Source organism: Natator depressus, chromosome 2 (genome assembly GCF_965152275.1).
Source record: "Natator depressus isolate rNatDep1 chromosome 2, rNatDep2.hap1, whole genome shotgun sequence".
Classification (NCBI taxonomy): Eukaryota; Metazoa; Chordata; order Testudines; family Cheloniidae; genus Natator; species Natator depressus.
In genome coordinates, this window is record NC_134235.1 from 201,407,801 (window position 1) to 201,434,628 (window position 26,828).

The following is a 26,828-nucleotide window of genomic DNA, read 5'->3' on the forward strand; positions in this document are numbered from 1 at the left end:
CTGCCCACTGTAGCTATGCCGATTTAACCCCTAGTGTAGGTGCAGTTAGGTCTTCAGAAGCTACCATCTCTTGGAGAGGTGGTGTTCCTATAGCAACAGAAAAAACACTTCTGTTGCTGAAGGCTGTTTCTACGCTATGGAGTTACGCTGGCATAGCTACAGTTCCCATACTGAAGATATGGGTTAAGCTGAAGCCAACTAAAGCCACTTATTTCAAAATGAGAGCGTCCGTATGGGAGCTAAATGGGCTTTAACTAATATATTTTAACTTCACACATTTAGTTAATTCATCTTATATTTCCATGTAGAGAGGCCTTAGCCAGTCCCTGCCGAAGAGCTTACAGTGGAAATAAAAAAAGACAGGCAAAGGGAGGGAGACTGTATTGTTCATTAATTATGCTGTTGATATAAGAATGGATCAAGGTTTGCCTCTACTTATGTTCACTGAATTGACATATACCTTTGCAGCATCCATCAAAAAATGATATATTTTTCTATGACACAACAAGAAAGGGTTCTTGTTTCTCAGATGATGTCACTGTATAAAAAATGTTGACTTTTATTTTGAGCTAAAAATATATATATATTTTTGGCATACATTAGTTGAAGTAAGCTAGTGTTTAGGGAAGCGTAGCTATAATTAATGAGCGGAGCTGATTTATATCAGCCAGTTTTTAAGGTGAAGTGAAATACCAAGTTAAATACAACACAGACACTCGAAGCTGATGCTGGATAGTGTGTAGGTGGTAATATGTGCATGAATGTTCTTCAAATGAAGTTAATGGGGAATTTGGAGACCTTTGAGAACCTATAATAGTATGTTGTGCATTGGTTTTGATTTTATGTTAAGGAGTTGATTTTCATAAGTCCCTAAGTGACCTAGGAGCACAGGTCCCACTGAAAGTCAATGTTCCCGTTATTTAGGTATTTTTGAAAATATCACCCAGGATTTTTATTTTTTTTAAATATTTGGGGAAATGTCCACATTCTCTACGATTTATTAGAAACAGAGAAATAGTTATTCTAAAAATCCTGAAAATATTTTGTGATTCTGTTGTTGTGAATTTAGTGCTCATGTATGGGATGGAATGATTGGCTCTGGAGATAAGACTCAGCTTTAAAACTTAATATTAGGAGCCAAAATTAGTGGCCTGATTTTTTTTTTTTCAGAGACACGCAGTAGATGCAACTCCACTGAAGTCCATAAGAGTTACAGATGATATGCACCTTTGAAAATTGGGCAACTTACTTTGCATCTGAATATGGATTTATGTGCCACACTACAGGCACCCAACTTTCATGATCTTTGCTTAAAGTCCTCTGCTAATGCAAAACTGGTGCAATATAGGCCCTGGCAGTGCAAGCTTTCTCACCACTGGTCTGACAGCACACTCACCCCTGCTCTGGAAAGACTACCTCTACGAAGTGAAAGAATAGTTCAGTCTTCACCCCATTCAGCCATTGGTCTTTCTTCTGAGACTATCGCAAATAGTACTAGTAATAGTTTTGTAATAAGGACACCTGATCACCAGGAACTGGATTAAGACTATCAACTCATTTTAAAGGCCTCTTAAAAAGTTTTCAGGTATCAACCTAGGCTGGATTTGAACCTGGGATCTAGAGGTGAAAGACTGGCTCAGTGGATTGCTATTATTCAGTTCGCTGCCAACAATTGTGCCTGATTCTTTACTGTTGTGTTTAGAAAGGAATGCAAAGTGGGTGTAAAATGCCACCGTTGTAATTTAGGTAGTGTTTTTCACCCCTCTTACATCAGTGTCAATAACTACATAAGGTAAAAAAGACTGTGGAGAATAAAGCCCGTTGTCACTGTGGCTTATTTTTTTAGATTTTTTTAATAAGCTTTATTAAATTTTCTTATAAAAACCATCTGATCTTTATCGAGTGTATACCTGATTTAAGCATAGTAAATTGACATAAAATTAGTAACTATAATAGTGTGTGTTTTATGCTAAAATGTTTGTGTGAAAAAAAGGTTATAATTGGCATTAGTGAAAATTATATTTAGTCAGTGTGGCAGGGTGAGCTTTTGGGTTTTCGTTTGTTTCACTTATTGAAACAAAGTTGCTTCCTGAGTTTTAAAAGAAGACTGTAGAGTGTGTTTGTGTGCAAGATGTTAAGAGTTGGAAGGATGTTACATTCTAACATCAGAACTTGGTGCTGCAGTCAGTGATTCATTTTTGATAACATGCTCCACTGAAAAAGGTTGGCTTCCTACAACAGCCAAATAAAGATGGTGGAGTATTGGTATTTATAGTTTTGGAAGACCAGATTAGTTAAGTGCTAACACTTCTTGTCTCCTTGCCAGTTTAAAACATGCCATATTGGCATGAAAAATGTAAGTGTTTACATCCTATTATTTACCGAAGTTGATCATATCATGACTGTTTTAGTCAATGTTCAAGTTTTAACAGTGGCATAACCAAACAAAGCAGAGTAGCATCTGGGTAGCTGTATGTTTTGTTTTATTTTAATTAGCGTTATGTTCTATCTCTTATAGCAAAGCTGTGTACAGGCAGAGTAACAATGCAATATGAAGGGAAGGGAAGAAGTTCCCTTGTTAGAACGCTTCATTAGAAAACCTAGTACTGTAGGGGGGATGTGTGTGAGAGAGAACTGTAGGGTAAAGAGCTGTGCTACAAAAACTGCTTATTGCTGCTCTCCAGATGCTATAAAATGTATTCAGTGTTGCATATTGCATTGCGTGAGAGAGAAGAAATAATGAAGGTGGCTTGTATATTTTGCAGTTGGGAAGTGAAGCTTTGTTCTACTGGATCTAAAGAGCTTCACTATATAATTAAGTAAAGCAGTAAAATAGTGAGTCATTAGTACCACACTAATAACTCACGAAGCAAGTGGTTAAAGTGATAACTTGTGCAGGACCAACAACCAATCAATTCCTGCAGCTTTTTGTGTCCACTGATTTGTGAATGCTTGCAGTGAGATATATTGAAGATTCACCATCTGCAAATACATTTAACTCTATAGGTGTCCCATCGAAAACTGTTTAGGCAACTTTGTACTAAGATTACTAGCCTACAAGTACTTAAGGAAACATTGGCTGAGCATTTTTATATATTTATTTTGTAAGAGACTTATATTTCTTCTTGAGATACCCAGATCTGTTTTATCATTTGAGTGCATGTAATATTTTCCTTGTCACACCACCAGTACAACCTATACAGTGTCGCAAACACAGATATCGGAACTATTAATTTAACTTTGGGCAATATATATGTTGGTTATTCAAATGGATGATATTTAGAAAACAATGTGAAATGTCTGTGTGAATGCCTTTGGGAAGAGAGAGGGAAAGAGAGCAGGGGACTTGGAGTCAGGGTTTATGGCTTTGGTGTCAGGCACTGCCACTAACTTGCTCTTTAATCTTGAGTAAGACAATTAATCTCTTTGTACTTCAGTTTACCCAACAGTAAAATGGGTATAATAATTCACAGCTGATGTAGGTAAAAAATAGTTTTAACTAATAATTACTAATAAATAATAGCATACATTCATTATATACCCCAAAGTCACTAGTGCCATCCAGAAAAATAAAATAGACACTACCTGTAGTTAAAGCAGGGCACAATAAGAAAGAGCACACTAAAAGGTCATAGGGAATAGGAGAAGTAACTACAAGGGTTAGTGGAGTAAAAATTCATGGGATACCTTAGGTTTGTCATGTGCAAATGTTGATTTGTGTTTATACACATCTATATAATGTTTTTTTTATTTTATCTCATTCAATAACTGCATTGACAATTTTAGGGGGGAATGAGAAATTGGTGGGATGGAAGTAGGAGCAGAGAAAGGGAGATAAAGAAATGAAAATGAGATGTGTGAAGGGAGCAAGCATGAGGGGAAGGGATGTTGAGGGGAAAGGGTACTGGCATGGCCATGGAGATGAGGAAATAGCTAATAGGGTTCAAGACTATGGGCTTGTCTTCACTACCAGGGTAAGTCCACCTAAGTTATGCTACTCCAGCTACATGAATAATGTAGCTGGAGTTGATGTAGCTTAGGTCGACTTACCCCCGTGTCTTCAGGCATGAGGCCCCCCATACACACACCCTGCAGGGCCCCAGAATAGCTAGGGATGGCTCTGGGGGCGGGGTATGTTTTTTCTCAGGTCAGGGACCTGGTGAGGTAGATAAGGAGGTTAGGTCAAGATGTTGCACTTAGTGGATATCAAGTGTGGCAGGTATCCTTTGTGGCTACTTGTTACAGAGGGATACAGTTCCCTGATAAACAGGAGTTGGAAGTGGATTTAGGGGAGGCATCCCCTAAGGAAGCTGGAAGAAGGGAGTTGGGGTTCCTCCCTTCCTGTTTTCCCATCCCTCTGAACTTACATACAAGGGGAGAATGGTGGGGTCTCAGCAATGGGCTGGCTGTCATAGGCTCCAACTTTCCCCTGGGTGCTCAACCCCCCCCCCCCACATCCAGCCCCACTCCACCCCTTCCATGATGCCCCACCCCTGTCCTGCCTCTTCCCACCCCTGCCCCTCCCCCATTACAACCCCTTCCCCAAAGTCCCCATCCTAACTCCGCCCCCTCCCTGCCACTATTCCAACTCCTTCCCCGAGTGCACCACGTTCCCGCTCCTCCCCCTCCCTCCCAGAGCATACTAATGCCGCCAAACAGCTGTTTAGCGGCAGCCGGGCGGGAAATGCTGGGAGGTAGGTGGAGGAGCGGGGATGCAGCACGCTCAGGGGAGGAAAAGGAGGAGGAGGGGTGGGGGGTGAGGGGAGCTTGGCTGCCAGTGGGTGCAGAGAACCCACTAATTTTTCCCCGTGGGTGCTCCAGCCCCAGAGCACCCATGGAGTCAGTGCCTATGCTGGCTGTGCCCAGGTTGGGAAAGGAGAGGGCGGATGGCAGCCCTCACCCAAATAAATGGAAGCAATTAAGAAAAAAATTATGACCTGCACCATATGATTTATTGCCGAGTATTCCCCAAATATGTTAAGTGAATAAAGTTGCAGTTTAATTAAACTACTCCCATTGTGTCTTGTCTTGTCTTCCTGTGTGGCTGGAACAAAAGCAGGAGTAGTGAGAGAATAGTTAGTTGTAGTCTTGCAGAATCAAGTATGTGAAGTTGGAATGAAAGCTGTTCGGAGGAGTGAAACCGAGAAGAAATTATCCAAAAGGTCAGAAGACAGCAGCAACTGCTTCTGTTGGTCCCACAGCTTCACCCTCCTATGCAGGTTTCAGAGTAACAGCCGTGTTAGTCTGTATTTGCAAAAAGAAAAGGAGTACTTGTGGCCCCTTAGAGACTAACCAATTTATTTGAGCATAAGCTTTCGTGAGCTACAGCTCACTTCATCGGATGCATACTGCGGAAAGTACAGAAGACGTTTTTATACACACAAACCATGGAAAAAATGGGTGATTATCACTACAAAAGGTTTTCTCTCCCCCCACCCCACTCTCCTGCTGGTAATAGCTTATGTAAAGTGATCACTCTCCTTACAATGTGTATGATAATCAAGGTGGGCCATTTCCAGCACAAATCCAGGTTTTCTCCCCCCCAACTCCCCCCCCCCCCCGAAAAAACCACTCTCCTGTTGGTAATAGCTTATCTAAAGCGATCACTCTCCTTACAATGTGTATGATGATCAAGGTGGGCCATTTCCAGCACAAATCCAGGGTTTAACAAGAACGTCTGAGGAAGGGGTGGGGGGTAGGAAAAAACAAGGGGAAATAGGTGAGCTTTAAAGCTCCACCCCAAAAGCCAATGAAAAATTGTGCTTTGAGAGTCTGATAAGAGGTGCTAAGTGCAAGTAAGTTACATTATTATAGGGAAAAATAAATATTTAGAAAAGCAAATGTGGTTTTCATTAGTCTAGTGGAAAACATTTTTGGAACTTTAAATTTGAAAGTGAATTTCAGCTTGAGCATATGTACTACCCTTTTATGTTTTCTTTCTGCATACATTCAAGGTCTCAAGCTTTAGAAGTGCAAATGCAAAAGCAGTTTTTAAAGTAATTACAAATTGCACAATATATATTTGCTTTTTTGGTGAGTTATGTATGTCATCCAACCAGAGAACAGAAGGAATACCTCATGACTTGTATAGCTGTCCAACACCGCACTCTGTGTGAAGTGTAATTACCAAATGATTAGCAAACCAAAAATCCTTCACTGAAGACATTTTGTAATCAGTTTGAATACTAGAACATGAGACCTTTGCTACCTGTTCCTGGACAATTTGTGAATATGATCTCTGTGTAGCTCGAAAGCTTGTCTGTTTCACTACCAGAAGTTGGTCCAGTAGAAGATGCTACAAACAGTGATCTGAGGATTCAGTTTTGATCTGTCCTGCACGCAGATGCTAGGTAAACAGTTTCCCACACTCTGTTCTGACATATCAAGATGAACGTCATGTGGTCTTCCTTATCTTCCGTCAGTGCTAGGGGGAGCTGCTCCCATAAAGCAAATAGGTGGTGGACACTCCACTATAAAGTTTTTCCCTTAGCCCCTCTCCCACGTATACATGTGACTCAAACCAGCCCCAAAGTTGCCTCATTCAGACACAGAAACTGTTCATTGTTGATGAAGGTTAATCCAAGTTAAGAACTGGATTAGGGAAGCTTCAGTCATTTAGCCACAGATGCCTAAACTTGGGTTGAAGCAGTTTTAGGATGACCCCAATGGGGGATAATGCTCTGCAGACATTCTGCATGAAGGCAGTCCCATGGTAGACCTTGAACCACAAAGATGTAAATCTAACAGAGTTCATCATGACGCAGATTGCGTGCTTGGCTTGCTAAATGAATGGAGGTCTCACAGTAATGCAAAGGAACATAAAAGAGATCTTTTTGTGTTTGAGCCTGCCATTCCTGGTTGAGTGGAGCATAAAGATAACATATAAGATAACTGATTTGTCACTATCTTCAGTTAGAGCAGTCCAGCGCACTGTGTGTTGGTGATTGCTATAATCTCTGTAGTCTGCAACTGCTTTTCAGACATAAGAAAAGGTCTGTTTCCTGTTAAAAGTAATTGGCTATGGGTTGTTGATCTGCTTGACACTATGTATGTATATGTGACTGTTCTCTGAACCTGCTCAATCAAATATGTTGTCATTGTAAGTTTCCATCTATGTATGGGCGTGTTGGTGAAGTATGTTGTCAAACATAGAGTCTGAGTTGTCATGGAACAAATCTGGGGGGCCGAGGGAAGTCTTTTTGAATTATTCTTAAGCTTTATGGCATCCCAGGAGTGACTGCACTCATTAAACAAAATGTTAATTGACTAGAACTGAGGGCTGAATAATCTTGTACTCCTCAGTCAAGAACTGCTATTCCTTTTGATGGAAGTTTTACCTGTGTAGGGCTAAAGAGCTGGGGCCTAAGATTATTACTGGAATGTTTTTAAATAGAATACAGATGCTGCTGACTAGCTCAAAAGCACATGTGACAATATTAGGGAAATGAACTTTTGAAAAATAACATGGCTTAAAGTTGTGTGGAGAAAATAGGTTCAGTCTAGAATATTGCATAAGTGTGTTGATAATATTCTTTGCAGTGAGAAATGAAAGATGGATACCAGCAGTACTATAGAGAGCTATTTAGTAAAATGGTCTGCATTCTTCATAGTTAGGAAACATAAGTTGCCCATAGAATTGCTGTTAAAGACATGCACGCAGTTTGTGATAACAACTGCATGGTCATGTTCATCTGCATGATACACATTTTGTTTTGTTTTTAATTTCTCAAGGGGCTGTATTGGAACATGAGGCCATGCTGCATTTTTAAAATCAAGATTATCCTTTTTTTTTTTAGTAACTACTTTTTTGTTTTTAAAAAATGTGTATGTTCTTTCTTCTTCATTTCAGCAACATGGACTAAGACTGCTTCTTTGCTTAGATAACAGCAAAGTTGAATTGAACAAGACTAGTGCATAAAACCAGGTACAGTTCATTCTTGAACTGTAAAGTCAGTGTTAGTGGGAATTGACGAATGCTTGCTTCTGTGCTTCCGAAGGGCAATCTTCTGCTGGGCATATATTTTTGCTACATGTGTACTTTCATGTGCATTTCTGATTGAAAGAGTTAGGGTAGGAGAAGAAGCAGAATTTGTGTGTGCTGAGGTAAATAGATGATGAACCTCAACAGATAGCTGTTTGTGAAAACTGGTCCTTTTGTAAAGTGTCACAATTTGTTGATCAACTTTAGAAATGTCTTAAAAGAAATCTTTAATTTTTTACTCTATTTCGTTTTTAACAGTGTAAACCTTGGAAACGATGCCAACATGGTTGCTGTAAGCAATGAAAACTAATATTTATGAGAGGGATTATGAAGTTTGTATGACAGATGGAAATTCTATCACTGTTGATGTTTGGAATTCCCTTGAAAAGTAATGCAATATCTTGTTGTTTATGAATGAATGACCAAATGATTGTGCTGTACTGAGCTTATTCTAAGAAGGGGTTTAGCGACTTTACATTTTTCTTCTTCAGATATGTTGCTTATAGACTCCTATATTTCAGTACAAATATTGCAAATTCATACTTGTATTTTTATTACAGATACAGACCCACGTGTGTTAGAGAAACAAGAACTACAACAGCCAACATATGTTGCTCTAAGTTACATTAACAGGTAAGCATTTTTTTCAGTTGTAAATATGACCCCCTGTGGTTTGCCCTGACTCTCAGCAATATATGTGCATACTATATATTCCCGAACAGTGCACATACTACACACTTCTTACTTTATTTAAAATTTTATACTGCATGTTTGAGAACGTCTGAAAATATTTACATAATTTACTGGATATCTGATCATCTTGATAGCCTGGGCTGAGAATTAAACCTTTTTATGTTAAGACCTGTATTGTACAAAACAAGTGTTTTAAAATATTCTGTGTTAAAATATCTATAACAGAATATATTTGGTTTAATCAAAATGACTAGTTGGAGATGGTTGCAAACTGGTATGCTTTTTTAAAAAAAATCTATAATGTCACTTCATTTGCAGTTGGCAAGAGAAGCCTGTTTAAAGCTAGCATGTATTTGGCATGTTGGCTAGCATAGGTCTTTGTAAAGACACACCATTTCTATGAGAAAATGTCGCGAATATGTAGAAACTAAAAGCGGTGGAGGGAAAAAGGTCCTACCAATTAAGGGACTAATACTGCAGTCTGAGCCAGACATGCAAACTGCTGAGCCCATAAGGAGCCTTATTGACTTCAGAAATTTTCTGTTCAGGGGTCAGGGACTGCCTGCATGTGTATAATCAGGGCCGACATGAATACATGTCTGGACGTTATCAGTTTTTATAATTCCAGGACTGAAGTCTAATTTATATGGATGAATTATTAAACAATTCTCTGTGAGGTGTTGTTATTTAGGAGTATGTCTACACTGCTGTAATTCCCAGTTAGAATAGACACATATGCGCTAGCTCTGCTCCAGCTAGTGCACTAAAAATAGCAGTGTGGCTGTGGTGGCATGGGCAGTGGCTTGGGCTAGCCGCCCACGAATGTATCTAGGATCTTTGACAGGGTTGTACTCAAGTATTTTGTATTCCATTCCCGTTTCTCCCACTGATTTGTGTCTAGACCGTATGCAAATCATTAAATCATGGTACTCTCTCTGACTTGATTTTCCCATCAATAAAATGGATATGTTGTAATAGTTCCTAATTCACAAAGGTGTTGTGAGATCTACTTAAAAGAATTGAAAGCACTTTGATGTTCTCAAACAGAAGATACTACACCTCTACCCCGATATAATGCGACCCGATATAACACGAATGCGGATATAACACGGTAAAGCAGCACTCTGGGGGGCGGGGCTGCGCGCTCCGGCAGATCAGTGTGTCTGGCTCCGACACGCTGCTCTGAGCGGCATGTTAAGGGTGCCGGGGCATGGCCAAGGGGTTGGATAAGGGGCAGAGGGTCTCAGGCGGAGGGAGTGGGTCAGGGGACAGGGAGCAGGGGGGTTGGATGGTTTGGAGGTTCTAGGGGTGGGGCGGTCAGGGGATGGGAAATGGGGCGTTGGGTAGGGTGTGGGAGTCCCGGGGGCCTGTCAGAAGGTAGGGGTGTGGATAGGGGTTGGGGCAGGCAGGGGACAGGGAGCAGTGGGGTTGGGTAGGGGGTGGGTCCCGGGGGTGATTAGGGACAGGGGATTCTCTGGAGCAGGTGGTCAGGGGACAAGGAGCAGGGGGGCTTAGATAGGGGGTGAGGTCTTGGGAGGGATGGTTAGGGGCAGGCAGTCTCTGGAGGGGGTAATCAGGGGACAAGGAGCGGGGGGGGGTTGGATGGATCGGGGGTTCTGAGGGGTCAGTCAGGGGGCGGGAAGTGACTATTAATAACGGAAATGTTTGAGGCCAAAGCAAGTTCGATATAATGCAGTTTCACCTATAACGCGATAAGATTTTTTGGCCCCCGAGGACCACTTTATATCGGGGTAGAGGTGTTTGTATAACGTGCAAAGTTTTGTTGTGGTTTACTATTAGTTTGTGCTTGCTCTACAGTCTCTTTTTAGGAGACAGTATGTGGGGAAAGCCTGAAATGAGACACTTTATTTTCATTCTCTTTAAAAGGCTCCAGGCTTTTTAATCATGTGATCATCATTCATTTCATTTTGTCAGTAATTTGGAATTATTAAAAATAAATATTTTGCAAGATGCTGGGCATTGGGGTATGGATTTACTTTTGTAATCTTGTTGCCTCCTGGAAAGAGTCACTCACTAAAGTGCACTTGTGACATTTCAAAGCAGTAAAGGGAGCTTCCTGGCTAAAACTCTATTTAGTGCTTTGAAAATTTACCTTAACCAGTGTCTCTTTCTTTTTAAAGTCTGGCCTGAGTCACCAGGTGTATTTAATTTAAGACCTGAACTTGCTGAGAAGTTAAACAACTTTTTAAAAATTATTTATCTAGCTAATAAAGCTCTTGCTTTTAAATTGTTGAATGAGAGCGCAGTTGTGATCCTCAGTATGTGCTAGTGCAGGAGAGTTAGGTGGCTAGTTGTATCTCACATCACAGCCTCATCTCACCTCCCTCTCTTCGCCCTATTCAGGTGGACATGGCATGAGTGGGGAGCAGATGGAGCCTTGACTTTCTCTCCCCCTCCTTGATGTGCCAGACAGCTCAGCTGAGCCAGAGCAGAGGCAAGTAGCCTGTGCAAGGCAGAGGACTGGTGCACATTACTTCTCCCCTGAGAGAAGGATGAACCAGGAACCATATTGTGAGAGAGAGATGTGGTCTGCTCTTGAGGCAGTACAACTAAGCAATGCCCCTTATTTAGGGATTTTACTAAAGCTACCATTTAGTCCTAACTAAACATACATGAAGTATCACACACAACATGGCATCATTCTTCATTTAAAACAGGTTTCCCCGTTTTGGGTAAATCAGCATGCTGCTGTTTTGGGGATGTTTGGGTTTCTTTTATAGAAAATTCAGTGGGTTTTGGGATGTTTTTTCTTTTCCACTCACTTGGGAGATATGTATTTGAGACATGTACTATATGGGATTATACATATTGTGACAGGGTCGGGCCAGATGGCTACAGGAAAGTGATAGAAGGCAGATATGTTAGCCCCAGGTTAAGTCGGTCCCTTTTCCCTGGGTAAGGTAACACGGAAGGTTCCAAAACAATCAGGAACTTTCTGGAAACAATTAAGCCAGGCTGATTAGAACACCTCCAGCCCATCAAGAAGCTGCTAGAATCAATTAAGGCAGGCTAATCAGGGCACCTGGGTTTAAAAAGGAGCTCACTTCAGTTTGTGGTGCGCGTGTGAGGAGCTGAAAGTGAGAACGCGTACTGTTGGAGGACTGAGGATAAAGAAGGTGTTGGGAGGAGGCCATGGGGAAGTAGCCCAGGGAGTTGTAGCTGTCGTGCAGCTGTTCCAGGAGGCACTCTAGACAGCTGCAGTCCACAGGGCCCTAGGCTGGAACCTGGAGTAGAGGGCGGGCCCGGGTTCCCCTGAAACCTCCCAACTCCTGGTCAGACACAGGAGGAGTTGACCTGGACTGTGCGTTCATGAAAACGGCCAAACTGAGGGCTGCCGTGAATGTCTGAGGCGAGCAAATCCGCCAGTAAGCACAAGACCCACCAAGGTAGAGCAGGGACTTTGTCACATTATCAATAGGTAGGATGCCAGTTTCTATCTCCATCTATGATCTGTGGAGGCTGAGATATGAATCTGAGTCTGTCACTGCTCTCAACCTCATAAGCCTGGGCAGACTGAACCTAGGTCTTAGTGAAAAGTACTGACAATAGGCTGCAATACCAACCCACTGAGTTTAAACTTGCCTAAGGTATACGTGAAATAAATGTGTTGGTCCCATCTTAGCTTTTGTTGATGGATTCTCCCCCCCCACCCCCCCAACACACACACACACACCTAAAATCCACCATACAACTTGGGATAGTTTCTGCTCCAGAGGAGGGATGACAGTGAAATAATGGGGGAAGTACATGAAAGTAAGCACTGGAGTGCATTTTAGTGAGTGACTATTTTACCTGACAAAAGAAGATACATATGGTTAATAATTGCTGGCATTGGCATGATTTCCTCTATGACAAAAAAACCGAGGAGTACTTGTGGCACTTTAGAGACTAACAAATTTATTTGGGCATAAGCTTTTGTGGGCTAAAATCCATTTCATCGGGTTTAGCCCACGAAAGCTTATGCCCAAATAAATTTGTTAGTCTCTAAGGTGGCACAAATATTCCTCGTTCTTTTTGCTGATACAGACTAACACGGCTACCACTCTGAAATCTACAACAAAAATTACTGTTCTTCCTGGAGAAAGTATCACTCTTTAAAGAAGATTTAAAGGGATGCCACTAAGTTCAAAAATGTTTATCTGATATATTTTTGTGTACTATTAACGTAAAGTTAGAGAGCATATTTTTATTCCCCCATCCCGCAGTGTGTTTGTTTTTGTACATAAGTCTTTGGGTGAGAGGCATTTAAAAATTAAGAAAAAGTTACTGTAAAATCACAGAAATTGCCAATGGTATTTTCAGGATCATGTCTAATATTGGAAACTACTTTAAACTCTAATTTTCTAAATGGATTGTCTCCCTTTTAAATTGTGTGATTGAAGCTGTTTAGTTAGTGGTTATGTTGCCCAAATGTTTCACTTGCAACATAATTTTGTAGAACAAACATTAATTGCTTCAGTAATTAACTTTCGCACATATAAACCTTATTTGATTTTTCATTTCAAGCCAACCTGCTGTCATTTAATTTTTTTGATTTTTTTTTTTAAGCAATGGTTTCATTGAACCACCTGCTCAATGCAGCTCAAGGGAACAGCTGTACCCATACACTAAAAAGACATGCATTCTATTTCCCATCTACGTATGCCAGAGCTGGGTTCTAATTTGTTATTTGAGGCTATGAACTCAGATTTTGTAGCCTATTACATGTCATAAGCATGTTGCATACTGTTCCATATCAAACACCAGGTACTCAATATACTTTTTTTTTTTTTTTTGAAACCGTGCTTTTATGGTTGCAAAGTAGAACAGAACTTAGATTAGTTCCTACCATGAGCTCCAGACCTTAAAACAATCTTCCTCTGCAGGTTTGGATGCTCAGTGTGTTCTGTGTGGGCCATGCATTCTCATGGAGCTGGAGAAAGTAAGAATTCTTAATGCTGTGAGATTGCCAAAATTGTATTATAAAATCAGTACATTTTGAGTGCATGCCGGCAAGAAGAAAGGATGATGAGAAGTCATTCATGTGCAGGCTACATTGTCTGCTGATAGGTCACATTATGTGATGAGCAACACAAATATAACCACAGCCTACATTTGGGATATTTGTATGATGTCTTGCGTGGGTGCTGTAATAACATTAAAATGGCAGCAGAAGTGGAGCGTGGAGGAAAGGGGTTACTAAAACGTGTTTCTTTTATGTTAGATCACTCTTCCCCCTCCTCCTCCATCTCCAATCCCTAAAATTATTTTTTCCGGAGTATAGGTGGTAGAATGTTGTATGATCCTGTAAAGCTGTCCTGCAGTGGCTCAAGAGCAGAAGTACCAAACTATTTACAGGGTTAGAGCCGGAATTCACTTGCATGACTCATTTTCATGGGAGGAGGGGAAGGGGAAAGAGCAATTAATTTGTTCCTCAATAATTTGTTTGGTGTTGATGGGTCTTCCCTGTTGTGCATGAGATAATAGCTTCTGTTGGAGACCAGCATTCCACACTAGGTAATGTCTCTCTCCTGTCTGGTGAGATACAGAGGCTTACAATACAAATGCTCAAATATTATCTTAGGATACAGGTATTGTAAGTGATACTAATGCATGCAGCAACTTACAAATATGCCATAAACTCTAAACACATTCTTATAATTGTAATATCCATTTTAACAATGCTAACACACAGGTGAGCCAGACTGGTTCCAGCTATGTATGTGGCAGTTGAGGCATGGGGACCTTGGCATGAGCTGGCACTTGGTCTGCCAGCATCACAGCTCCCTTAAATTCTAATGCACCTTCCAAATTATGGTCATCTCAGTCATTGAGGCTCAGGCCTCATCTCTGCAGGAGATCTGCTGCAATTACAGCTGTCAGCCACGTATGTACTAGTGCACAAGAGTAGACTAGCTAAACTACTTCTGTTTGCACTGGTGCAGTTTTCCTTTGCTTGAAACCAGGATTGGCTTCTCCAGTGCAAATCTCAGTTTGCAGAGGTTTACACTGTCTAGAGGTTTGCACCAGTAATTGACTGAAATCGCAGCAAATTCCTAGTATAAACGAGGCTTAAGTGAATGTCCTTCTTTACATAATCCACCAATATTGATGATTGCTTCCTGATTGCATTGCCCTTTACTCTCAGAAGTTAAGATAGGAGTTAATAAGCTATAGTACTCCCAGAGCTGATGCACTTCATCTGCATCCATTCCATAATAACAGAGATAGCAGATTGCAAGGTAGACAGAAATGTGTATCTGTAATTCTGGTGCCATCCAGAAAGAGACTTCAGTGCAATAATCCTTCGGGGTAGTTTTTCAGAATGCTGAGCTGCAACATCTGCTACTCCATAGAGATCTTTCTTTTGTGCACGTTAACAAGAGGGGCTCAAGGCACCTATTTGTCTTATTTCATTTAGATGTGAAGATCAGTGGCAGTAATCTACATGATTTGTCACTTTTCTCTTGTGCGCTGCATCTTGGAGTTAATTAACATGGTTATGAATCTTGCTCAGTCTATTATTTGAACATTCTCACCTACATGATACTCATTTATGTTTCTGAGACTGTTGGCCTGGGACTTGAGTAGAGACAGTTCTTAACTCTGTCATATTATAGTACCGCATAATGTACTGTGCTTGAAGAACACTATCAAGGTTTTTAGGCCTAACATATTACCTATTTTTCTAATGGGAAAGATCCTTCAGTGCCCGTTTATGCCAAGAAAGATGTTTGATATCAGGCACTACTGAGTACAAATTGTTGACCCAAAAACCAAAATCCTGTGTCTCAAGTTCAAATCCATCTTTTCAAATCCACTTTATTTTTAAATTATCATTACTGATCATTATAAAAAGGCAATCACTAGGGAAATATTTTCATTGTTCTAAGAAGTAATATTAATAATTGTGTGGGTATTTTTAAAAAAATGAACAGTTGATGCCAAGACCTAATTATAAAGGAATATTTCCCCTACTGAAATGTATACAATAAGTAGGAGGCTAGAAGTTTACTAAAGGCTTGAAAATAGATCAGAAATACATGCCACAATGACTGATGTTTTATAAGTGACCACTCAGAAATAGATAAATAGATAAACTTATTGGCTATAAACTGTTAATATATCTTAATAAATGAAATATGATTTTCTCTTTTCCTACATAATTTATTAGTCATAGCTATTAAAAACAGGATAGATTAATCTGTTGTAAAAAAGAAGAGTGAAAACTGACTTTAAGACTGCATTCAAGAACTATATCCAAAATAATGCCTATAAAACTGCAAGGTGAAAAAAATTAAGATTAATTTTATAATACACTGATTTTTGTAACACAGAAATACTGTAAGAATGTTTTAATTCTTGTGTGTAAACATTTTTTAAAATAGTCTAAACTATTTTAATTGTTTGTCTAATATGGTCCAAAGATACAGTCTACTGCTGAGAAAACAGAATTTGCAGCGTCTTTGGCACTGACTTATACACTCTTTTTTCTCAGCAGCAGGCTGCATCTTTGGACCATATTAGACACAGACATTAAAACAATATATTGAAGATATATTAGCCACTGCTGCACACTCTAGTATGTTTTTGCTTTCTCTGTATGTCTCCTGTTCATATTATGTCCTTTTATTACCTTTCATATATGTTCACTGTTTTGCCTCTAAAATAGATTGGCCACAGCTCAAGATAAGGTCAGCAAATATTCAAGGCATATATATCAGACCCCAATGAAGGATGCAAGCTACAATGTCATCTGTTACCTCAGGCTGCTAGCAGATTCACAAATACATTTGATACATTTGAGGATCAGCCTGCGCTATGTTAGTTCCTTGACTATTGTGGCAAGGTTAAAGACTTTGCATACCATATTTTGTTGGTCTGCTGTATCAGGACGCCTTGTTTTCTGTAGGGAAATAGTCTTTTTATGGTGCTCATAAATTATTCATAAATTAGGCCTCTGTTCAGCAACGGGTGCTGTACCATCTCAATATAATTAAAATAGCTTGTCTCATTGATATAAATGCATTTTCATAACAAAAACAGTTATTTCTAATGTTGAAAAATAACATTACAGTGATAAGTGTCCCGAAGAGGAGGAGGAGGAGTGGCGGTGGTGGTGGTGGTGGTGGTGATGATGATGATGTGTGAAATATATTTATCTCAAGTCATAGGTTTCCTTTCAAAGCTTGGAGGGCCGGGGAGAGAAATCCAGTGTTATGGAATCAATTATATAGAATTCTTTCAATCTTTTAAACTTCTGAACAGTCGAATCCTTTCTCCCCTTCCTGCCAGCAGGTTAATTTCGTAACCCTGATAGATTGTCATTCTGCTAAAAGAAAAGGAGTACTTGTGGCACCTTAGAGACTAACCAATTTATTTGAGCATAAGCTTTCGTGAGCTACAGCTCACTTCATCGGATGCATACTGTGGAAAGTGTAGAAGATCTTTTTATACACACAAAGCATGAAAAAATGGGTGTTTACCACTACAAACGGTTTTCTCTCCCCCCACCCCACTCTCCTGCTGGTAATAGGTTATCTAAAGTGATCACTCTCCTTACAATGTGTATGATAATCAAGGTGGGCCATTTCCAGCACAAATCCAGGGTTTAACAAGAACCTCTGGGGGGGGGGGTAGGAAAAAACAAGGGGAAATAGGTTACCTTGCATAATGACTTAGCCACTCCCAGTCTCTATTCAAGCCTAAGTTAATTGTATCCAATTTGCAAATGAATTCCAATTCAACAGTCTCTCGCTGGAGTCTGGTTTTGAAGTTTTTTTGTTGTAATATCGCAACTTTCATGTCTGTAATCGCGTGACCAGAGAGATTGAAGTGTTCTCTGACTGGTTTATGAATGTTATAATTCTTGACATCTGATTTGTGTCCATTTATTCTTTTACATAGAGACTGTCCAGTTTGACCAATGTACATGGCAGAGGGGCATTGCTGGCACATGATGGCATATATCACATTGGTGGATGTGCAGGTGAACGAGCCTCTGATAGTGTGGCTGATGTTATTAGGCCCTGTGATGGTGTCCCCTGAAAAGATATGTGGGTACAGTTGGCAACGGGCTTTGTTGCAAGGATAGGTTCCTGCGTTAGTGGTTCTGTTGTGTGGTATGTGGTTGCTGGTGAGTATTTGCTTCAGGTTGGGGGGCTGTCTGTAGGCAAGGACTGGCCTGTGTCCCAAGATTTGTGAGAGTGTTGGGTCATCCTTCAGGATAGGTTGTAGATCCTTAATAATGCGTTGGAGGGGTTTTAGTTGGGGGCTGAAGGTGACGGCTAGTGGCGTTCTGTTATTTTCTTTGTTGGGCCTGTCCTGTAGTAGGTGACTTCTGGGAACTCTTCTGGCTCTATCAATCTGTTTCTTCACTTCCGCAGGTGGGTATTGTAGTTGTAAGAATGCTTGATAGAGATCTTGTAGGTGTTTGTCTCTGTCTGAGGGGTTGGAGCAAATGCGGTTGTATCGCAGAGCTTGGCTGTAGACAATGGATCGTGTGGTGTGGTCAGGGTGAAAGCTGGAGGCATGTAGGTAGGAATTGTCAGTAGGTTTCCGGTATAGGGTGGTGTTTATGCGACCATTGCTTATTAGCATTGTAGTGTCCAGGAAGTAGATCTCTTGTGTGGACTGGACCAGGCTGAGGCTGATGGTGGGATGGAAATTGTTGAAATCATGGTGGAATTCTTCAAGGGCTTCTTTTCCATGGGTCCAGATGATGAAGATGTCATCAATATAGCGCAAGTAGAGTAGGGGCGTTAGGGGACGAGAGCTGAGGAAGTGTTGTTCTAAGTCAGCCATAAAAATGTTGGCATACTGTGGGGCCATGTGGGTATCCATAGCAGTGCCGCTGATTTGAAGGTATACATTGTCCCCAAATGTAAAATAGTTATGGGTAAGGACAAAGTCACAAAGTTCAGCCACCAGGTTAGCCGTGAAATTATCGGGGATAGCGTTCTTGACGGCTTGTAGTCCATCTTTGTGTGGAATGTTGGTGTAGAAGGCTTCTACATCCATAGTGGCCAGGATGGTGTTATCAGGAAGATCACCGATGGATTGTAGTTTCCTCAGGAAGTCAGTGGTGTCTCGAAGGTAGCTGGGAGTGCTGGTAGCGTAGGGCCTGAGGATGGAGTCTACATAGCCAGACAATCCTGCTGTCAGGGTGCCAATGCCTGAGATGATGGGGCGCCCAGGATTTCCAGGTTTATGGATCTTGGGTAGTAGATAGAATATCCCAGGTCGGGGTTCCAGGGGTGTGTCTGTGCAGGAGAGTGGGGTGGGGGGAGAGAAAACCTTTTGTAGTGGTAAACACTCATTTTTTCATGCTTTGTATGTATAAAAAGATCTATACTTTCCACAGTATGCATCCGATGAAGTGAGCTGTAGCTCACGAAAGCTTATGCTCAAATAAATTGGTTAGTACTTGGTGCCACAAGTACTCCTTTTCTTTTTGTGAATACAGACTAACACGGCTGTTACTCTGAAACCTGTCATTCTGCTGAATCATAGGCAAAAAGAAAGAGAGAATACACGTCATTGTAATCTGTTTATTTTGTTTCCCTCTCTCTCTAAAACCGTACTTGGGTTTTTCCAGGTCTTGGTTCAAAAATGACTTTTCACAAGTTGTGAAAATAACATCTGCTAAGGGCTAGATCTTGAAGTCATTATTTAGTTTTCATTCAGTTTTTACTTGGTCCGTATTCAGGCAAAGGTTTGCCTAAAAGGCGAAGCAAAAGCTGAGTGAAGATCTCAGAATTTGACTAAAGATGTGGTATATAGTAAAGTGCATGAATTTTTGCAGTAGTACTTCTTTTGTTCAGCAGTTCCCAAGATCAAAAAGCAACTGCCAGTCTTGTTTCTCCTGAAAATTGATAATGTAGCAATAACCCTTTTTTTTAAAAAAAAAGAAAAGGGGGTAAATTTATCTGATTTTACACGTTATTAGGAGATTAGATATTTTAATAGGTTTCTTTTTATTCAAATGAAAATTGAAAGTATTGGCCTTTCTTGCATGGTATATAGATATTGCTGAAATAAAAGTTATGTTTATACTTATAAGCAGCAAAGAGCCCTGTGGCACCTTATAGACTAACAGACGTATTGGAGCATAAGCTTTCGTGGGTGAATACCCACTTTGTCGGATGCATGTAGTGGAAATTTCCAGCGGCAGGTATAAATATGCAAGCAAGAATCAGGCTAGGGATAACGAGGTTAGTTCAATCAGGGCGGATGAGGCCCTCTTCTAGCAGTTGCTAGATCTAGCAGATCCAGACTAACACGGCTATCCTTCTGATGTTTATACTTGACATTTGTGATTTGTGATTGTGTTGATACTTGACATTTGTGTTTAACATTTTGAAATAGAATTCTAAATCAAATGCAGCCTGGCACTGAATATTGGTTATATCAAACTTAAATACAGGCTCCTGTGTTAAGAGTGATGTCTGTTGTTTCCATTCCTATAGCATTAGTTCATGCAGTTTGGATTGACATCTGACTAGCACTGATTATTTACATCCTTTAATATTTAAAGGCCAGATTAGGGCCTTTTGAAAGTTGCACTAAGACAAATATTGTACCTTGTTTTTCCCCTTCCAAAAAACATTTTCCTTATTGGTCCTTTTTGGTCATTCTTGGCAATAAAACCGAGAGTTGAACGTGTATAGTGTCTGAACAATCTATTTACCCCTAGAAATGATCTCTCCATGTAAGCAATGGGGCACGTAAGTAATGAGGAAGTTTACAATGCCACTTTGCATGATGAATCAGCAGTTGTTCTGTTTGGATGAATAAAGGGCTTCAGCATCCAGGTTGGTCACTCCAATACCTTTCGCCAACAGTATTCATGTAACTTTTTTTTTTTAATAAACAATGAATATTGAAATAAAAGGACATTGCTGTGAAGGCCCATGTTTTGCAAAAATGATATAGAAGCACTTTACTAATAGTTTCTTGGTCAAGGCACTGGACTGGGACTCATAAGATCTAGGTTCATTTCCTGGTCCTACCTATATAGTATAGTGTGATCTTTGGCAATAGCTGGGTACATTGAAAACAATGGAAAGACTCCTGGTGACTTCAGTGGATGCTGGATCGGGCCCATCATTTCTCTGGGCGTCAGTTCCTTATCTCTCAAATGGGGATAATAATACTTCCTTATTTCATAGGTGAATTGTGAGGATTAACTTATTAATGTTTGAGCTGCTTGGCTACTGTGATGATAAGGGCTGTATAAATAGTTGGAGAGATTGTCAAAACAAAATGTAAGTTGGGTTTTAAACATCCATTCCTTTGCATGAGGCACCGTAATTCAATGGAATCAAAAAATTTTTTCCTAAAGAGCATAAATGATGACACTAGCACAAAATCACTCTCCACTGGACACCTATTATCAATCTGAAGCTGATCGATTACAGACTTCGTAGTACCCTTTGGGTTTTTATATGTAAAAAACTATGGGTTGCTCTTGTTTTGGTGCCTCAAAATGTGGAGTAATCCTTAGCTAACTTCATGCCATTGCTTCTATCAGTAAGAAGATATTGCTGAGATTTTAATCTTTATTGTTCCATGTACGTTGAGGAAATGAAGCAAGGAACAAAGTTAGAATTCAAATAGAGTTCCTGGTACAGTACTTGGAAAATCATGATAAAATTCTCTCTTTATCGTTGAGGCTGGTGTGGCCAGATTCATCCCCTGAGGTAATCGGGGGAACAAGTCAATAGAAATACCTTGTTTTCATCCAGGACTGAATCTGACTGAGAATTAATAAGGTTAAAAATTGAGGATGGACTATTCAAATGTAAATCTTCTCAGATTCAACCAGACTTCTACCTGAAATCTGTATCTTTGTTGGCACGTCCGTATTTGGCCCAGGGTCCCTGAAACTTATTGACACTTCAGAGAGCCAGAATAGATGGTCAAACATTTCTTCTCGTGTCTTAATCCTGTCCTGTTTCTGAGCCCTGAATGAAGAAGATCGATGAAATATACTTTGAAGATACAACTACTGATGTATTTGAGCTTTTACCAGCCATGCTACAAATGAATTCTTATAAAAACTGATTCAACCTGAAACTTTGCTTATCAATTATAAATTTGACTTTTAATAAGAAAAAGCAAAATTACCTTTCTTTTATGTGCCATGTTTTAAAGTTCATTTAAAAAATCTTTTCCCTGCCTACTTGCCTCAAAATAATGCACTTCCTCTTAATAATGCTGGTGCCCTGCTTCATAAGAGAGAAAATTGGTGGAAGAGATTTTTCTCTTCCTGAATCCTGTTCAAGTCCTGAATTTGTCCATGAGAATATCTCTACAGAAGAATCTGATGCTTTTTTGAGTTGCTGTCCCATTTGTTCAGGTTTTTAAAATGTTTGATACTTTATAGTGGTTACTACTGCAGCTCTCCTGCCTATTTCTTAAATAAAACTTTCCCTTCTGTAACATAATACTGTCTTATTTGTATTAAATACCATGCCTCTGTAAAAGTATGATCATTCTCTCAGAACATTACTCTCACTTGCACTGGAGGGGAAGGTGCATGCAGATGCTTCCAGTAGCTGCTGGATTGAATATTTGTGACAGAATACAGAAACAGATGGATCAAAGTAACATGTCACTTGACAGATAATATTTTTCTGTCTCATCTTATTTTTATGTTTGTGGTGACTAAGTCGATCATGTGTTTTTATTCATGTAGTCATATCTTTACACTCTGCCATCTGACTTGTTCTGGAGATGGAACAAGACAAACTTCAGATGGTAATTTAAACAAGATGTGCCGAATGAATTTTATTTAGCGCAAGGGGAATGCCTTTGGGTTTGGAAAGATTTATGCAGTTGGCTTTGTTTTTCTCTCTCTCGTTCTCGCTCTGTCTTTATCCGTCTTTAAACTAAACAAAATATAAAATGCCCAAGATTTATAAAATGCATGGCTCTTTTATGTCAGAAATGAAGATTAAAAAAGGATAAATCAGCACTTTAAGGAAAATCTCCAGCATTATTCTCAAATAAAAAAAAATTAGGATGACTTAAGATGCAAAGTGAATTCTAGAATGTATTTTTGAAGACTATGAGAGAAAGTTGACTAGCTTTCCCCATGTGGTGTTCAAGCAGATAGAAAGTGAGAAGGCAAAAATAATCCACATCTCTCATTCATTCTCAGACTTCTCAAAATTACATTTAAGGTCTTGAATGAAAGATGTTTAACCATGCTAGAATTACCTACAAGGAGCATATGTATGTGGTTTAGTTAGCACATATTTAGGTCATAAAAATAAATAGGTTCAAGACTCTCTTTCGGTAATACTTGAATTTATCAGTATTTTCATTTTGCCTTCATTCGAGGATGGAAGATCCTATGCTTAAGGCATTAGATTGGGACTTGGGAGATCTACTGTCAATTCGTATCTCTTCCACAGACTTCATATGTAATCTTGGGTATGTCACTTAATCTCTGTTCCTTAGAAATGGAGATATTTCCTTTCTCTTATCCATTGTCTGTTTTACATGTTTAGGCTCTGATCCTAAAGACAATACATATGTGCTTAAATTTGAGCATATGAGTGGTGTTACTGACTTCAAAGGGATGATGCATCTGCTTAATGTTAATTAAGTGTGTACGTATTTTCATCATCAGGGTGTTAGATTTTAAGCTATGTGGGGCAAGGACTGTCTCTGACAGCATCTGGACTCTTGATTGGGTTCTAGGCATACTGTAATATACCTATATAATGACCTTTTATTATGTAGCATGTTCATGAAGTTATTTAAAGAAATCATGAAGGAGCATCACCTGTTCCAAATTGCCTGCAGAAATCAGAATTTGTTAGAGAGACCGGAGAGAAGATTTATACAGTGGTTTGATTTCAAAAGGAAAAGTAATATACATTTTTATATTTGTATTATGTAGTACATTAAAGTGCTGAAAAGAAAAAGCTGCAGCCATTTCTGCCTCCTGTTTCATCCACTGAAATAACTACAGCGCATGGTTAGTCACTTCTCATGCTGATAATTTTTTTTAATTGGTTACAGACATCATGGAAAATTCCAAACTATAAAGATAATTTTCTGGGAAAGTTCCTTCTTCTTTTTTTTTTTTTAAAGATCATCTTGACCATCTTAGCTGAATTTTAATGACTTTGAGATTTGTGAGTTTACCATCTCTGGAATCTTGAGGCAATCCAGGTCAACCACATGTAATATTCATTGACTGTGGCCTGATTTTTTGCTTAGTAATCCAAAGTATACTTATATAAAGAGATAAGCACTGTTTTTGCATAGAACTATCTCAGTATATTTTGTTGAAATAAAAAGAGATAATAAAATAATTTCTTCTTACACTGAACTGATGCTTACTATTTTAGCAGGGCTTATCTCTACAGACACGTGTAGGATCAGTCCACAGCAGGGACCAAAGATGAGTCTTTCTTGGGGTATAGAGGCATTCTCAGTCAAAAATGCTTGTTGTTTTTAATGCAATTTGTTCCCCATTTATATTTTTTTAATTATAGCATTAGATACAAAAGCCACAGCAAGAAGGAAGTTCCTGATGGTTTTCTGTTAATGTACTTTGCCATTTGTGTACTTAATTAAAAATCTAGCAAACCGTACAGTTCTTGAGTTTGGTCTCTGTGTCTGTGAACATTTTCATAGATTCATAGATATTAAGGTCAGAAGAGACCATTATGATCATCTAATCTGACCTGCACAATGCAGGCCACAGAATCTCACCCACCCACTCCTGCGATAAATCTCTCACCTATGTCTGAGCTGTTGAAGTCCTCAAACCATGATTCGAGGACTTCAAGGAACAGAGAATCCTCCAGCAAGTGATCCGTGCCCCATACTACAGAGGAAGGCGAAAAACCTCCAGGGCCTCTTCCAATCTGCCCTGGAGGAAAATTCCTTCCTGACTCCAAATATGGTGATTAGCTGAACCCTGAGCATATGGGCAGGAGTCACCAGCCAGATACCTAGGAAAAAATTCTCTGTAGTAACTCAGATCCCACCCCATCTAACATCCCATCACAGGCCATTGGGCCTATTTACTATGAATAGTTATATTTTCTTGTTCTTTACTTCATTTAGAAAGCTACTTTGGTAAAGATCTCTTCTTTTCACATTTGCACATGGTGACAACTCTCAGTAAAGGTTCTAGGGGAAAATTGGGCATGCAGAAAAAATATATTTCTCTATATTCTCACCCTCAAAAAACAAAGAAAAGACCCTGGTAGTGAATGTTCTTTAGACTGATGATAAAGCACAGAGAAAGATATTTTGATCTATTACGATGCTATACATTGTGGGCCAGATCACTATCCCGCTCTGCTCCCTATACACTGCTCACCAGCAACCACATACCACACAACAAAAACACTAACCCAGGAACCTATCCTTGCAACAAAGCCCATTGCCAACTCTGCCCACATATTTATTTAAGGGGACACCATCATAGGACCTAATCACATCAGCCACACTATCAGAGGCTCGTTCACCTGCATATCTACCAATGTGATATATGCCATCATGTGCCAGCAATACCCCTCTGCCATGTACATTTGCTAGACCGGTCAGTATCTATGTAAAAGAATAAATGGACACAAATCAGACGTCAAGAATTATAACATTCAAAAACCAGTCCCTGGTCACTCGATTACAGACCTAAAAGTCACAATACTACAACAAAAAACCTTCAAACATAGACTCCAACAAGAAACTGCTGAATTGGAATTAATTTGCAAACTAGACACCATTAAATTAGGCTTGAATAAAGCCTGGGAGTGGATGGGTCATTACACAAAGTAAAACTATTTCCCCATGCTTATATTTCCCCCTACTGTTACTCACACCTTCTTGTCAACTGTTTGAAATGGGCCATCCTGATTATCACTACAAAAGGGTTTTTTTTCCTCCTGCTAATAGCTCACCTTAACTGATCACTCTCGTTATAGTGGGTATGGCAACACCCATTTTTTCATGTTGTGTGTGTGTGTGTGTCTTCCTACTGCACCCGATGAAGTGGGTTTTAGCCCACGAAAGCTTATGCTCAAATAAATTTGTTAGTCTCTAAGGTGCCACAAGTACTCGTCGTTCTTTTTGCTGACACAGACTAACACGGCTACTCTGAAACTGCTCAAGTAGTCCTTTGGGGACTGTAACTAGATGAAACAGCTTAGATCAGTTCCTAACTATCTCTAACCTACCTCGTGGCCTGTGCTGGGGTGGAACCTGACAATCAATAAGGGAGCCATAATGGGCTTTTTTGATAGCCCACACTGTCTGTAGTATTGAGCAGATGTAGCCTGCAACATAGATTCTCTACTATATGTAGAAGTAATTAAGCAAAAGGGGGTATGTTAATTTCAGCTCTGTTCTAAAACCTGTAGAGATGTGTGGGGAATCAGGGTTTGATCATTTTTTGTTTTGCTTTATTAAATTTAGCAATGTGAGAAAAGAAAGTATCTAAACTCCTTAGAGGCTTTTACAAACAATAGAAAGCCAAAACCAACCAATCAAAAGTAGTTCAGTATAATTCCCATTTTTCTTACACAAAGAACCATCAAATATTTTCAGTCTAGATTATTTATTTTACATTTATAAAATAAGAAATAGAACAAATGTAAAATTACCATGAGAGAAAGAGAGAGAGCACGGTGTGAGTCTGTCATTGTAAGATTCTCTATTTTGTGTTGAATCCCAGAGTAGACTCCCCACAGCAGACAAATAGAGACTCTTCCCATTTAAGGGTCAGTGGACAGAAAATAGTATATATTTGTATTATAGTAGCACCTACAGGCCCTAACTGAGACAGTCCCCTTTGTGCTATGCAGTGTGCAAACACAAGCTAAGAGACAGCTCCCACCCCTGAATAATCTAAATAGGCAAGACAGTCAAAAGGTGGGAGAGGAAACAGAAGCATAAAGAGATGTTCTTCGAGTACTGGTCCCTATGTGTATTCTACACATGGGTAAACACACACGCCCTGCGCCTGAGACTTCAACATTTTGCAAGTAGTGTCCATTGGTCTGGCTGTGTGCCCTGGGTCTCGTGCTCAGGACTGTGACACGGGCTCTGGGCAAGAACTGCTGACTCAGCCCTCTGTCATGCCAGCTCCCATTAAGGGAAGTAAATTGGAGCTGGCTATCCAAAACAT

General features: G+C 39.8%; 1 protein-coding gene across 3 annotated transcripts in view; it reads left to right on the forward strand.

The window, feature by feature from the left end:
- Positions 1 to 26,828, forward strand: part of JAZF1 (JAZF zinc finger 1) — a 284,859-nt gene that overhangs the window by 136,343 nt on the left and 121,688 nt on the right. For all 3 annotated transcript variants that reach the window (XM_074945734.1, XM_074945736.1, XM_074945735.1), the window contains one exon: positions 8,542 to 8,614. In XM_074945734.1, coding sequence (XP_074801835.1) covers positions 8,542 to 8,614 — 73 coding nt within the window. The remainder of the gene's footprint in view (positions 1 to 8,541; positions 8,615 to 26,828) is intronic.